The sequence below is a fragment of the Sipha flava genome, unplaced genomic scaffold (assembly GCF_003268045.1).
Source record: "Sipha flava isolate LNK unplaced genomic scaffold, YSA_version1 246_pilon_pilon, whole genome shotgun sequence".
Taxonomy (NCBI): domain Eukaryota; kingdom Metazoa; phylum Arthropoda; class Insecta; order Hemiptera; family Aphididae; genus Sipha; species Sipha flava.
Window position 1 is genome coordinate 64,517 of NW_020272894.1, and position 16,259 is coordinate 80,775.

Here is a 16,259-nt window from a genome sequence, read left to right on the forward strand (position 1 = left end):
TTTCATATTTCCAATGTCCAAAGGAGTGAGCTCAGCCTGAAATATTACCCCATTTGATTCCGCAAAGTATATCTCTAATTAATTTTAGGCAATTTAAACCAGGAATTTTTTTTAATACACTGTGCATTTTTCCTTTTAATGCAATTCCCAATGGTTCTTGTACTTGTTCTATGAATCCTTTGAACTAAAGTCATTTTTATTGTCAAGCATACATCGACCTTAGATTAAGTTCAATAATTGGTATTATTTTGTTTACATACTTTTGGAAACATAAGAAACTGTTTGTACTAAATTATTAATAAATAGTAAATGGAAAAATTGTTGAAATACGAAAAAATAGAATTATTGAGAAATATGTATTTACATATAAATCAGAGCCCTAGTTAATATCAACTAGTATAGTATAATAATATGTTATAATCTTATTATTAGGTATTAAAAATAATAAATTCTAAAAGTTAAACTCAATTTGAAATATAATGCATATTCTATTCTTACAAAAAATTATGTTTATAAAATACTGTTCATGTATGCTCAAATTAATGGTTTTACAACTAATGAGGAATAGAAACACAAACTTAATAGTAACTAAACAATATACATGCAACATACATAAACTATAATGTAAATGCTAATTATTCAGGTAGGTATGTATATTCAAATTGGGTGTACCATACTCGATCAGTAGGTACAATGGTTCTTTAAATGTTTAGTAACTTCCCAACATACTGGCCAAGGTGGAAAGTATTAAAAATTTTAGTGGCCTCATAGGTAGAAAGTTTATCACGTCACTGTATTATATTATAAATTGTAACATACATTCAGCCACAAATATAAATCCATCCTTTATAACACTGATTAAAGATTCTTTAGAATTTTGTTTAAATTTATATCAATTAATAATAAGATCAAGTATTTCAATAAATATATACAATTTTAATTATACAGTAACATAGTTACCACAATATAGTTGGTATGGCTTTTTTTTTACATAAAGAAACCAATTATAATTATAATTATAATTTTATTTAATATAAAAATAATTATAATGACAATATTTTATAATTTAGTTTAACATTTTACAGAAATTACATGGAAAATAAGTATTATTGTTATATATATTTGAAAAACTACCACTATGCTTTCAGTAAATCGTATCAATTTAATATAAAATGTAGCGGATTCTAAGGTTATAAAAACAACATATCCAAGAAAAGCGCCTATTGTCTAGTCTATACTATTGCATGCTGAAGCATATCTTATATTTTCTTTGTATGTTTATTAAATTTCAAGTTACAGTTAATAAATATGAACTATAAATGTAAACTATAATAACTTAAGAATTAAGAGTTTTAACACGGACAGATAATTAATCATATTTATAGATTACAAATTATTAATATAGTAAATATATACTATTACATTTGTCGAAAAGAACAAATAACATTCCAACAATAAATTTTATATTGAAATAAAAATTATAAATCTACAAAAAGAATTCAAGATCTAATTATTTTTTTCTACAACTAAACTAAATGTTTCAACATCATTGAAATGTTCATTGATAGATTGTATTAAAGCCTCTTCTTGTGGATCTATTTTTTTTTGTTTAGGTTTTCTATCTTTTTTTACTACTTTAACTTCTATGTTTTTTTCTTCTTCTTCATCATCATCATATAAACTTTTATTACTTCTTTTCCTTCCAGGATATGATCGTCTTGCCACTTTATCAAATCTTGGTTCTACGTCAGCATCGATTTCTGCTAATAAATCAGATACATTAGAGTAGCTTTTATTTTCAGAAGTATCAGATAAAGTAGTCCATTTATCATCAGAATCATTTGTTACAGAAACACCAGTATTTTCATTTGTTGTGGATTCTTCTTCCGGGTCACTGCAAAATAGTTCAGGTACTCGATTATAATTATAATCTTCTTCAATTATTGGTAAATTAGGTTTGTAAAGTTGTTTTTCAATTTCTGTATCTACTTTGATTGTTTGATCTTGTTTTTTTATAACACTAATATTCAAACTATTATTGTCTTTTAAAATTCTATTTGAATTTCTTTTAATTGTTTTAGCCGGAGTAGATGACAGTTGTGGAGGTTCAAAATTCTCTGCATCGATAATAGATAAATCATTGACTAATGATTTTTTTTTATAACTCATTGATTTATTTCTCATAGTTCTCCCCATTTTTTTTTTCTTTTCAAAATAATAAACCTGTAAAATGATTATATTATTAATAACCAAGTATGAATTTTAAAAATTTAACATAAGTTACAATTAATAAAGATAAGATTATAAGTTTCAGTGAAGTTATATCATTATATGGTACTGCCATATGAATAAAAAAAAAAAAATTATAGTATTTATTACAGAATGCATAAATAGAAAAATGTCAAACTTAGTAATAATAATAAAATAATTAATACCTATACATATTAATGTTCAAAACAAAAGTATGCAAATAAATGTATATAAGTATAAAAAGTGATTTCTGTTCAAAAATTATTTTTGTTAGCCTATAATAAATATGTTAAAAATTGTAATAATTGCAACTAAAAATCTTTAGATGTTTATGCCTATCATAATAATTCTTAAATTTCATGAATTAATTGCACATACTTTACATTTAATAAATATAATTATATCCATTAAAATTTTATTTTAATTAATAAATAAAACACATCATTGCCAGATTCAATTTCAGAATAAATCATAAAAAAGATAATTCAATAGTTTAGCATAAATTTATTTCCACATTTTACACAAATTAAAATTTTAATAATTAAGTTTATAAAATATTAATGTATAATAACAGATTGATTTAGACTTAAAAGATGTATACCCGAATATGGATTTGATACAGAGCTTACTGCATTGCATTCCCAAATATTTATATAATATAACAGTGGTTCCTAAACTTTTTTGGTTCACACACCCCCAAAACAAAAATAATGTAACTGCACCTCCCAAAAATAAATAAAACAGTTTTTTTTATTATTTTTATAAAAGTTAACTAATGTTGATCTAAAAATAAATATATGATAGTGTAATATACAACATAAATATTTACCTTGTGTCTCGCCAATAAGTGCTAGTGCCTACCTAGGAAGTCATGCCTCACAGTTTGAGAATCAGTACATTTTAAGGAAATAATTTGGTGTAGCCTAAATGTAAGTTACAAATATCAACCATTCAGGATTCTACTGTAACCAATTTCTAGCGATATTGGTACCCTCCAAGTGACCATCTGATATTGCTTACATGATAACACATTAAAGTACAAAAAAAAAAAAAGGAATTGTTGTCTTAAATAAATAAATGGCTTAAGAACATTTTATTTACCTTATGAAGTTACACAGATTAAATAGGTATACAACAAGTAATTAATCTAATTAATATTTGAGATAGCAATGAACCGTAAATTTAATTTTAGCATAATCAAATTTAATAAAATAAAATTCATATTGAATTATGAGTATTTTTTTAGAATTATTTCAATTCAGGACCTAAATGGGCAAGGTAATTCCAACTTCAATTCTGAAATTAATTAAATTAATTTCACTAAGCAATAATCTCAAGCCCAGAAAATACAAATTAATCAAATTTCATATGGTTTACACAATACTATTATTTTTGTTTTTAATTCAAAATATATGTTCCTGAGACTACAGTAATCTCGCTCACTACCTAATGCCTATCTATACAAAAAATATAATTTGTTAAATAGAAAATGTAATAAGAATCATAGGAATATTGGATTACACAACGATGATAGATTCTGGTTGCACATTGAGGAATAAATTAATAGACGTTTTTTCATGTAGTTAAATGTCTTCTATCAAGTTGAAACATGGTAAAAATATGTAATAATTACTATTGAAAAATGTCAATGAAACATGCATAATTCCAATTACTTATACTCAAAAAACTAGCACATGAGTTTTACAAATTAATAAAACTATTAACCATTATATTAAGTAAAATAACAAATTATTAGTTTACTTAACACTACATAAGTACAAATGTTAATTAAAAGTACTTACTTGAGATTCGTTGAAACTTTGACGTTTCTACCGTCAGACAGAAGTTCGATTTGAACACAATTGACAGTTGGAAATGTAAACCATAATATTTATTATTTTACTATCTTGAACGGACAAATTGCAGTTCAAAACAAACAGTTATTCATGGCGTAAAAGTGGGCAGATTCAAAATTACAGTGTGACCACCTTTTTAAGTGTAATCTTGCTTCATAAAAATATTATATTTCATGCACGGTTATCTACTTACGTACCGTAACAGGTAATCATAATAAACACATAGACTAAAGTGTATTATACAGTGATTATACCTTGGAATAAACAGTTATTATATACTAACTGATCATGGGCATGGATCAGTTCTCCTCTTTGATAAGAAATAAAAATGATAAGAAAGCATTTTATCATGACTGTAATTTTGTGTTATCATCAGGTACCCAAAAAAACACAAGCTAATGTTTTATCTATGCTTACGACATTTTTGACTTTTTAAATGATACATTATTTTGTCAAAACCTGTCGTACTTTATAAATATAATAATATTGCAGGCTAAACATTTATTATTATGTATAAGCTATTTTTTTATTTATTCCTATAAAAACATTTTTAATGCTAATTTATTATTATTTTTTTTTTAAATTATGACTAAAAATTAAAAATCGGAATTATTTTTATAACTTTGCTTTTTCTATATTTATTATTTTATAAAACTTTTTAAGTGCATTAAGTTCAGAGCCCTAGTTATCATATTATATGAGCACAATTGTAAATAAATAAAATGTTACCTATATAATGTGTGTCCAAATTTTACAAAATTGTGTTCAAAAAAATGAAACCAAGTAAAATTATGAAAATATTAACTATTTGTGATTAAACCAATTAATAAACCATATTTTAATTTCTAATTTCAAAATATAAACACTAATAAAATATTGTAGTTTTACAACGATTATTACTATGAAGCCTAGAATATTCAAACATTAGTGGTAATTTTCAAACTTTTTTAATATTTAATATAAATATTTGATGAGTTGGTATAAATATATTTATTACTTAAAAACAATAAATAAGTAAATAAATAACTACAGAATAACAAAGAACAAATTAAAAATAAATTATGATTACATGTATTTCAACATAATACACATCCCAATGAATAACAAAATAAATAAGAAATATACATGATATAAAGTAACAGAATATTAATAAAAATTAAAAAAAATAAATAAAATTTTTTTACAACAACATTTTTAGTAACTATTTTTTCAATTATCGATCAAGTAATGTTTTTCCTTCTTTGGCTACCTTTAATGCTTGCATGATTGCCACTGTATCTAATTCTTTTTGAGTAGGTCTCTCATTATCTAGGCAGAAGTCTGAAGTTCTCTTTTTCAGTATCCCAAGTACCTTGATTCTATAATCAACTATTGTTGATACAGGATTTCCAGACAAGACCAAATAATTCATATTCTGTAATCCACTTAAGTGCTGAATCTGTTCTATTTCTGCAACAGAGTTTGATCCCAAATCTAACACTTCTATTGAAAATAACTTTGAAAATGCTCTGAGGTCTGAAATTTTATTTGAAGATAAATTTAAATAAATCACATTCCCTAATTTTGTGTGTAGATCAAAGACTTGGGTAATATTATTATTTGATAAAGATAAATGACCAAGATATGTCAGAGGTGTCATATCTTCTATGGTATTTAACAAATTACCATTTAAATTTATTGTTTTAACATTTGGTGTTAAAACTGTAAGACTTTTCATTGTTTGAATTTCATTCCAACTAAAATCAACCACTTTTAATTTAGTCCAAATCATATTAGGATCCATTTCACAAGACCATTCTTTGTGAATGTTATCGCTTAATAATATATCTTCAGGTGATTTTAGTTTTGAATTGTAAACTGTTATTATTCTTACTGTTTCCCGTAATGTCATTAAATTATATATCATATGAGATGCAATATTATAACATTCAAATTTTTTCACATTTTTAAAGGATGATAGCTCAAAATTTAGTTTGTTGTATATTATATTGCTTGTTCCGACATTATGATTTCCGCCTTTAATAGCTAAACATTCAAGTCTTGAACAAAAGTCCAAGACATGACTAAAATTAAACTCATTATTTTCACTATCTGGACAGGGTAATTTTAATCTTTCACTTATTGCATACAATAATAAAACATTGAAATTAAAACCACTGTCATTCAAAAGGTAGCAATCACCATTTTGTAAAAAATCGGCAGCCAATTTCTTGACAATTAAAATAACATCATATTTTCCAAATTCCAGAAAATCAAATAATTCATCAGGCATTGATTTTTGTAAAAATGAAAGAATAGTCTGCAAATATATTTCCAGGCCTATCCGACGTCTTTCAATAAAATTTGGTTCCTTATTGCCAATTATTTTCTTTCCCGGTAAAATGTCTTTGGTAACGGTGTGTTCATTAACTAATTTTTTATGCAGTTCCAAAAATTCTTTATACCGTTTATGAACACTCCATGTAATTTCTCCAACATTTACTTTTATTTTGTAATAAGTTACCCCATCAGTATCCGTTTCTGCTTGAGGAATAGCAATATTACATTCGCGACAATGTTGCACATAACAAGACATTTTTTTCGCTTTGATTAATGTATATAATTATAAAACACGTAACACATAAAAATAAGGCATTATTTTAAAATTAAAAGTTGCACAAAAATAATATACATAAATATTAAAGCAGAATAAATTACTTAATTTTGCATTTTCGTCACTTAGTATATACTAGTATAAACTATATACAAGTATAAATACCTGTGGTTTTCGTATAAAAAATGTTAACTGTTATCAGATTACGGTTAACAAAACATATTAATATTATCAGTTGTATTATCAGGAAATTAATTTTTTTGTAAAGATACATTTACACTGTGCATGTATTGACCGGTTTGAAATATGTTATACGTGGATTTAGTCCATTGATGATTAAAATGTTAACTGCTACTAATCAATTTGTGTGAAAAATATGAAGAAAATGTGAACTTAATCTAAATCGCACTTATTACATAAATATTATCCGTGTTCCTACTTGAGTAGGTATTATATGAAAAATATGTGTATTTATCAATTTATTGAATAATTATATTTACTTATGAAGGTTAGGTACCTTAATAAGTACTGAATAGTATTATTACTTTGGTATACTGTATTCATTTAAATTTTCTGTTATAGCTCATTAAAGAACATTCATTCCCAGTTATTAATTTATTATGAAGAAAGTTAAACCAAGAAAAGCTATGGCTTTAGAAGATAAATTAGTCAATATAAGTCCAAAACGAAAGAAACATGGGACACATATCCCAAATGTTATTCCTAGTACTATAGGTGATCGATTGAACATTGCTATTTTATTATTTTTATATACATTACAAGGTGTACCACTTGGACTTTCTGCGGCTATACCAATAATAATGCAGAAGAAACATATAACATATAAAGAACAGGTTATTTTCTGTAATAATTATATATTTGATTAAATTTAAAATTAAATTTTAATTTTAGGCCCAATTCAGTTTTTCTACATGGCCATTTAGTTTAAAATTATTATGGGCACCTATTGTTGATTCAATATTTTGGGTGAAATTTGGCAGAAGAAAAACTTGGCTTGTACCTGTACAATACTTAATTGGTCAGTATTAATAAATGTAATTTAAAGTGTTATGTGTATAAACTTCTATAAGTATATCCAATGATCAGAAAAGTGGTTTAAGGTTATTAATATCTTGATAAAATAATGAGAAGAATGAAAATTGATAATGTCTTACTATATAAGAGTAGAACTTATTTATATTTGAAATCTATGAGTTTTTTGTACTCAAAACATATTTAGAGAAAAGTCAGTATAATATATCATAAATAGAATATTTATTAAATAATTAAACAAAATAAAATGTCATTATTTTATAATAAATACAATTTATATTACCAAATTTCAAATTTTGGACCAAATATTTTAATTTTATTAGACTAGATAAAGAACATAAAGGATTATCTATATAATTTTTATTGTTTATTTTTATTTTTTGTAATTGGAATAGCTACTTATAACATCCATTTAAATTTATTTCATAAACTATTTGTATAGATTTACTATTTAAAAAAAAAAAAATATGTAAATGAAAGAGAAAACATTGTAAAACACATATATTCTTCTCTATGCATAGAATCTATAATCAATGTTTCTTTTAAAAATAATTATTATATAAATTATTATTTTTAATGATTAAAAAAAAAAAATGTTTTAGGTTTTTTTTTATTATTTTTGGGAATGAACATCAATGATTGGCTGGTTAAAACAGATGATCCAAACACAACATTTTTGACATTAATGTTCTTTTGCTTAAACTTTTTAGCAGCAACACAGGATATTGCTGTTGATGGATGGGCATTGACTATGTTAAGAAAGTTGGTTCTTTATTATGTAACCTTAATGTTATTATTTTGAAAATTAATTAATCTTACAGAGAAAATGTTGGATATGCTTCAACATGCAATAGTATAGGTCAAACCATAGGCGCTTTTCTTGGCTATGTTGTATTTGTAACCTTAGAATCCGCTACATTTTGTAATAAATGGATACGATTTACTGAAAGCACAGAGGGTATAATCACATTACAAGGTAATTTTTCAAATATAGATCAAATACTCATTTATTAATTATTAGTAGATGAAATCCAATTTTTGAAATATTATATATAAAACCTCTATAATATTTTGTTTCTTATTTAAATTATAAATAGTAAATTTATAAATTATACTTGGTAACTAACCAGTAAATTTCTACTTTTTCAAGGATTTTTATATTTTTGGGGTTATGTGTTTATGATTTCTACCACATTGGTTGCAATATTTAAACATGAAAAGAAGCAATCATCTCATCAAGAAGACCTTGATTTAAATTTATATCAAACCTACAGACTTCTTGGTGATATCATGAAATTACCAAGTGTTAAAAGTTTATCAATAATTTTACTTACAGCCAAGGTAAATTTAAATAACAAAAATAACAAAATTTTATTTAGTTTAATTTTTCATTCCGACCAATACCATCTTATGTATAATACTCATAATAATTAATTGTTGTTTATATCTTCTAAATAAGTAGTTTTTAATTCTTGGACATTAGGCTATCTAAATCCTGTAGGCCACATTGAAATAAAAATATATAATTTAAACACAAATTTAGTTTTTATTATTAAGATATATTACATTATTGAATTTAAAATTTAAAATAATTTATGTTTTAGTAGGATATAAATTAAAAATCCATTGTTTTCTATAGCAATGTCTTGTAGTTATTCTAAATTTATCAAAATATAAAAATCTATACTTTGTTTAGATTGTGTTTTTATTTTTTGATAGGCTTAAAATAAAGATACCTCATTGAATACCCCAGTTTTAAAACTGTTATACAGTTATAATAATACAGTTAAAGATACTTTTGTTATATGTATATATATGTATTATAATATTACATAATTTATCTAAGATTAATATCCAAATAATTTATACTGTCTATAATATCAATGATCAGTTATCAAATAATTCCTATGGATTACTGATTATTTTATTTGTTTAACATTTTGAACTAAAAATATTTATCTAAAATAATATTGGATGTTTCCTTTACTATAATACTCTGCCTTTTAAATACTATATTGATGTGTTTTAAAAAAGTGTCAGTTTAAACTGATTTTATTTATTTATTATTATGTTCTATCAGTGGTGGCTCGTGTTATGGTGCACAGGATCATATGCAAACCACCCAAAAATTTATATAAAAATTGTTTAGATTTCTATATTAAATTATAATCAGTTATTATACATATAGTCTGTAATTAACAAAAATATTTGTTAAAAAAAAAAAAAGAAGTTTTCGCAACTTTTCATGTTGAGAAATGTGTCTATAAGCTATTACATAATTAATATTTGTTATTCTCCGGGTGGCTGTACAAGAGTTAGCTACATGCAAAGACACGTCTGTTAGTAATTCATGGTCAATTATATGTTGATAAGTACATTATATATATATACCCAACTCATAATAAAATTAATATTTTTTTTATTCACCTACATAGATATCTTACAAATTATTTGTGCACTACCTAATGTGAACCTCATGAGCCGCTGTGTTCTATATTTTTTTAAAAACTTAGAAGTTATGTATAAAAATTAAAGTAACTAATTTTTATTTCACTCTACACTATTAGACTGTTAAAACATTACCAATCAAAATTTTTAAACTTAATGATATTGATTGAGAATACAGTAAATGTTAGGGAAATTGAAGTTTGAAGCAGATATTAATTAATTGTAACAATATAAATTATATAATTTAATAGTTATTTTAATTTCATCGATATAGAACAAGTACTTTATTACATTTGATATTTACTACAATTATTTTTTTTTATTGCTTAACAGTACATAAATGAAAAAAAATTAAAATGTTTATTCTTTTGTTTGTATTAATAATTTTTAAAATAAATTATGTTTTAGATAGGATTCAGTCCGATTGATGTGGTTTCTAGTTTGAAAATCATCGATAAAGGTATTCCTAAAGATGATATAGCTTTGATTGGACTACTATCAATACCACTACAAATAATTTTACCAGTATTAATCACCAAATATACTGCTGGACCTAAACCAATGAATGTATATTTAAAGTCTATACCTTATAGGTAAAATAAATAATATATTTTATTAAATGTTTAATTATGTATAGTGTATTTGAATTATTGTCTTATGAACATTAATATATTACAACATGTAATTTAGATTAATGATTGGTATTCTAATTACAATCATAGTTTACTTTACACCATATTTTATTGACCAAGATGGAAAAGTTTCAGTGTTTTATTATATATTAGTAATGGGTTTATTTTTACTACATCAAGTATGAACATTTATTTTTTTTTTTTTTTAATTTTAATTATTATATTTAATATATATTTTTATTTTTTGTTATATTTAGTTGACAATGTATTCAATGTTTGTGGCTGTTATGGCATTTTTCGCTCGTATTAGTGATCCACTATTTGGTGGTACAAATATGACTTTGTTAAATACATTAACAAATTTGGGAGGAGCTTGGGCTAATACTGCAGCATTATGGATGACTGATTCATTAACATTCAAACAATGTTCAAACAATGCAGATAATTTATGTTTCTTGGAAACAGACATTAATGTTAGTTAAGATACCTATACTACTTTGTTAAAAAAAAAAAATTTGATTTTGATATTATTAACCATTTATTAACTTTGATATATCAATTTTTTTAAATAGTTTGTTGTAAATTATTGTATACTTACTACTTCATGTTATAATATATTCTTATGTAATTTTATAAAAATTAAATTTAAATACTTTTCTAAACTATCAAAAATCATTCATATTTTATTATTTATTTATACACATTTACATTTGTTTTAACTTTATTTTTGCATTTTTTTAGACTTGTCAAAAATCAAATGGAAAGTGTGAAATTACTATTGATGGATTTTATTTGGAAACTGCCTTATGTACAATTTTTGGAATATTCTGGTATAAATATTTTTCAAAAACTATACGTCATTTGCAATCTAAAGATTTGAAACAATGGCATGTAGACTCCAAAAAACATTCACAATTTTGAAGGAAAAATAAAAAATGTTTGGTTATTATTGTAATATAATATCATAAAAAGAAAAATGTGCAATTTATTTTATACCAATTGGTAACATAAATATATTTTTTGTATATTGCAAAATTTGTAAGTTAGTATATAATTTCCTCATAGATGTAATTAAGGGCGTAAATGTAATATATATGTAACTAAAAATAGAGAACACTGGGCAATGTACAAATTGCTGGGGAAATTTGTTCTTGCCAGGTCAATTTGAATCTCGAATAAAAATATTAAAAATATTTACTACGATAACTATACAATATTTTACTATTTATCATACTTTATTATATCATCATACTTTTATTATAATACAGAACAAAGTATAAAATATCAGTTTTATATTTCTTACTCACTATTTATATTTTTTTATTTTATCTTTTTTTTTTCCATTTTAGATTGATGAAGGTAATATAGCTATGTTGATACAATCGTTCAATAATATATGAAAACTTATTGATATTTAAGATTAACCAATCCTGTTTTTGTCCTTTTCAATAAACTTTGTAATTATTTATTTATACTCGAGATTCAAATTGCCTGAGAAATGTGTACATTGATCATAACACATATGTATATGTCATATTTTACATTAGCACCACTAAACATTTTCATAGAACTTCTAAATTATAAATAATGAATTTCAGATTTTGAGATTGGGATGAAATATGATAATCTATGCCTATAAGCGGTATCCTAAATCATAATTTGATTTACAAAATCACGCTTTTTCATCTTCTTACCTTAATTTTTTTTGCTAAATTTGAACTGAATCTTTAGTAGTGAGTAATGTCAAATGTCTGTTAGTTTATGGAATTTGGGTGTGAAATCCCTGCAGAGTCTGTGTTATCTTGATATTTATGGCTCCCTTCAAAATCTAAGCACTAATTGAATTTCCTTTCTCCTAATAAATCTTAAGATTAGAGTGAATATTATTTGAAGCATCGATAAATAATCAGTATATAAAAAATAATTTCAAATGTTTTTCATCGTATTATAAATAACTGATTAATTAACATTAATTTATTTTAACACAGTTGATAATGTTAATATCATTAGTCTTATTTGAAAACAATTAAAAAAAAAAAACATTTAATTTAATCTGTAGTTCTTAAAATTAAAATTTAATTAATTACAGTTATAATATACATTGTCATAATAATTTTAGATTTAAATACATGAATAACATTATGTAATTATTATTATATTATGACACAATATCTGTTCATGTATTGTTTTAATTTTTATAAAATAGTTTTAAAGTTATTGAAAAGTTAATAAAAATATTTTGAAATTTAATGCACAAAATGTATTGACTGTAATTTTTAACTTTTTATGTATACGTTAAAGAATTTGTTTTTTATTATGCTGATTTTAAAACTGGTCGAATAAGACATCACAATCTTGTGGGATACAAGGATAGGTGAATGGTATTGCTATATTAATATTTTAAACTTGAAACCTTTGTACCATTGCTCATGAAAACTGATTCACAGTGAGAGAAATTGAGTGAATTAATTTATAATAAATAACTAATATCGTTTTATAGAAATATATTGAAAATCAGATTTTATGAAAATTAAATTTTTTTAATGCTCATAAATAAATGTTAAGTATTTTCAGAATTTTTATTTTTTTTGCTTCAAAAAAAAATTATATATAACATGTTATATCCAATTTTCAAGCCTTAAATATAAATATTAAATATGATATGCATTTTTAATCTAATAATCTAGTGGATTTTTGTGATTATTATTGTTTTGTCAAAATGTATGATTCAAATATTATATTTATACTTATTTAGAAATCAAGTTCAAGTTTTTTTATTTAATTAGTTATAGATGAAAAACTTATTATCACATTTTCATATGTTTTTCAAATCAAAATTAATTCTTCTTTTATAAAATTTTCAATCTAAATATCAATATAATCAAAAAATTTTTGAAAATTATACCATCTATAACAAATGATGATAAAAGTATTTAATGACAATTTCAATTTTCTATAATTTTTTTTCGGTTGTGATGAAAACAAAAATTTGATATAGTTAAAAACTCTTCTTCTATCAATTTTGCCTTAATTTTCTTATAATATTTCATCATTTGTTTACAATAATTTAGGAAATTATTGGAAAAAAAAAGAAATGATAAATAAAATGATCCTTTTAAAGTATCAACTTGACAAAAAAGATTGTAATGACGAGAACACTCCTGATCGAAATTACGTACACTATTACACTCGCATTAGGGTAAAATATCTATATAAAAATATTTTATAGATAATTTAACTATAGATCTATTTTAAAATTATTTGTTTTAGTTTTTTTTTTATTTAAAAATTGTTATATAAGGTAAGTACAACTTTATCTAGAAAAATATGTACCATTAGTTTTACCTTTAAACAATTTAAATTTGACAACAATTCTGGATAAAATCATTTTTTTATGCTATTTATGATTGATTGAAGTTTAATAACAATTTAATTACCTACTCTAACTCAAATTTATGATTTTATTAAAAAAATAATATTTAAAAGTTATTTTTAATCATTCATTTGGTTTTGCGTAAAAAAAATTGCAAAAATTAGTATTATTTTTATTTTTTCATAGAAAAGAATTCGTTACATACGTGATTACCATTGTTAAAATTAATTTTTGATAATTTTGAGCTTATAATGGTTAAGGTTACCATCCATTTCTATAAATCGGGATTGTCACCTTTATTAATCTCTGTTCCGACAAAAATCTAATATGTCCTGATCGAAACTGTGCATTGCAAATTTTGTAAATTTTACTTTATTGAAAACACTTATGCGATAAAAAATAATGGTTTTAAACTTATACGATTAGAATTATGCGTAAAAGTTTTCGTTAACATTGGCCCCATGAACTGATATAGGAGATCGCCTGCTCCCAGAAACTGTGAAGTTGATTTTACAGTGTCAAATTAATTTAACATGACCTGCGCAGTTCTACAAATATTTTAATGGGAAGAACTGTAGAAAAAAGCAAAATCTTCTGAAAAGTATGGCCATTCAATTATTACTCTGCAATAAACTAAAAATATTTGTTTTATTTTGGAAACTAAATAAATAAACAAATATTTGATCTAAAACAAAGAATTATAATTTTTTATTACAAAATTGAATATTTTTATACACTCCATCCTAAAATTCTTAGGTCGTTCCGATAAGACCCGAACCAAAAATGGTAACCCTTATAATGGCATTAAACTAAATTATAGATGTGACTTCAATGTTCAAATATTTAATGAAGATCAAACATAAAATATATACCATATCTATCTAATACTTTTTAAACAAGTAATATTTATAACAAATTGTTTACTTTTGAAATGTTTATATAAGAGAAAACTTAGAATAACCCCAAAAATTTAAGTTGCTTTATAATATTTATCTTGATCAATTTTTATGGTCGACATTTAATTAAAATTTTAATGAACCACGGTATTTTAAAAATTAGAAAAAGTAGAGAAATATCACATAAAGACAGTGAAAAAAACATAAAAAAAATTGTACAGTAAATAATCAAGTGAGGGAAGTATAGTGATGGTTAAGGATCAAAAATAAAAACTTAAACCTATAATTATTTTGTGATAAATAGGTATGTTATTAATTACTAGATCTGGCTAAAATAGCAATAAAGTATAATAATATTGAAGAATGTCATCTGCTTAATAATAAGCAAAAATATAAACATTAAGATCTAAGATTATCTATTATAACTTTATACAAGAATTTATTTAATTATTTATTACATTATATAATTTATTTATTTAATTTACAAGTATTAACACAGATTAATATAATCTGTGGTATTACCTATAAAATCAATAATTTTTCAAATTTATTTTTATATGTACCTAGGAATATTTGAATTTTCAGGATTTAATAGACATGTATATAATTTTTACTTTTTTATAAATATATTTTTTGCTTAAAACAAATTTCTTTTCATATTTACACATTTATAAAGAACGTTTTTAATAAATAGTGATTTTAAATATTTTAACAATAATAGTAAATATCATTATATTTAATGTATAGAAATATATTTTTTAGACCTCAATAATTATACAATAAATACATACACGTACATACCTATTATCAATTTTTTAAAAGTGAGGTGTAAGTGAATTGCAAATTTAATCATATTACGTTTTTTTACATAGTCTTCGATTTGTAACATTTTTTTACTTTAATTATTTGATTCCAATAATAACAGTATTCATAATATTATAAGTAGTTATTAATATATAAGATAAAAAGATCATTCTTTTTCAATACATAATTTAGTATTCAAATTTTCATTACAAATAAATTTTATTACCATTTAGTTCATATTTCTTAAGATATCATATCGTTAACATTTTTCTTTAAAAAAAATTGACAGCAATTTCCGATACCTAGTATGATAGTAAAAAAAAAAAAAAATGATCTGGACAATGGCCTTCTTTT

The 16,259-nt window shown here is 23.1% G+C and overlaps 3 protein-coding genes across 5 annotated transcripts; 1 reads left to right on the top strand and 2 right to left on the bottom strand.

Moving 5' to 3' along the window:
• Window positions 1-1,074: 1,074 nt before the first annotated feature.
• LOC112684219 lies at window positions 1,075-4,213 on the bottom strand. Its single transcript, XM_025555602.1, has 2 exons — window positions 4,053-4,213; window positions 1,075-2,223 (listed from the first exon to the last, which is right to left on the bottom strand). Exon 2 carries the CDS (start codon window positions 2,194-2,196, stop codon window positions 1,507-1,509), a length of 690 nt encoding a protein of 229 aa, XP_025411387.1. The 5' UTR covers window positions 2,197-2,223; window positions 4,053-4,213; the 3' UTR covers window positions 1,075-1,506.
• Window positions 4,214-5,266: 1,053 nt separating this feature from the next.
• On the bottom strand, window positions 5,267-6,856 carry LOC112684220 (nischarin). Its single transcript, XM_025555603.1, has one exon. The coding sequence runs from the start codon at window positions 6,679-6,681 to the stop codon at window positions 5,320-5,322; it is 1,362 nt and encodes a 453-aa protein (XP_025411388.1). The 5' UTR covers window positions 6,682-6,856; the 3' UTR covers window positions 5,267-5,319.
• A 97-nt stretch (window positions 6,857-6,953) lies between these two features.
• Window positions 6,954-11,803, top strand: LOC112684232 (acetyl-coenzyme A transporter 1). Of its 3 annotated transcripts, none has more exons than XM_025555632.1 (10): window positions 6,954-7,207; window positions 7,282-7,553; window positions 7,612-7,738; window positions 8,355-8,514; window positions 8,574-8,728; window positions 8,903-9,093; window positions 10,609-10,793; window positions 10,891-11,011; window positions 11,090-11,305; window positions 11,574-11,803. In XM_025555632.1, exons 2-10 carry the CDS (start codon window positions 7,320-7,322, stop codon window positions 11,751-11,753), a joined length of 1,569 nt encoding a protein of 522 aa, XP_025411417.1. In that variant the 5' UTR covers window positions 6,954-7,207; window positions 7,282-7,319; the 3' UTR covers window positions 11,754-11,803. The 3 variants fall into 3 exon arrangements, with proteins under 3 accessions (XP_025411417.1, XP_025411416.1, XP_025411415.1); XM_025555631.1 differs by having other exon boundaries at window positions 6,954-7,146; XM_025555630.1 differs by having other exon boundaries at window positions 6,954-7,142.
• Window positions 11,804-16,259: the final 4,456 nt, after the last annotated feature.

Bases quoted from the DNA above. Each gene is read 5' to 3' on its own strand.
- LOC112684219 (XM_025555602.1), bottom strand. From the start codon at position 2,196: ATGGGGAGAACTATGAGAAATAAATCAATGAGTTATAAAAAAAAATCA.
- LOC112684220 (XM_025555603.1), bottom strand. From the start codon at position 6,681: ATGTCTTGTTATGTGCAACATTGTCGCGAATGTAATATTGCTATTCCT.
- LOC112684232 (XM_025555632.1), top strand. From the start codon at position 7,320: ATGAAGAAAGTTAAACCAAGAAAAGCTATGGCTTTAGAAGATAAATTA. The intron at 8,515-8,573 runs GTTGGTTCTTTA...TTAATCTTACAG, and splicing joins GCATTGACTATGTTAAGAAA to AGAAAATGTTGGATATGCTT. The intron at 11,012-11,089 runs GTATGAACATTT...TGTTATATTTAG, and splicing joins GTTTATTTTTACTACATCAA to TTGACAATGTATTCAATGTT.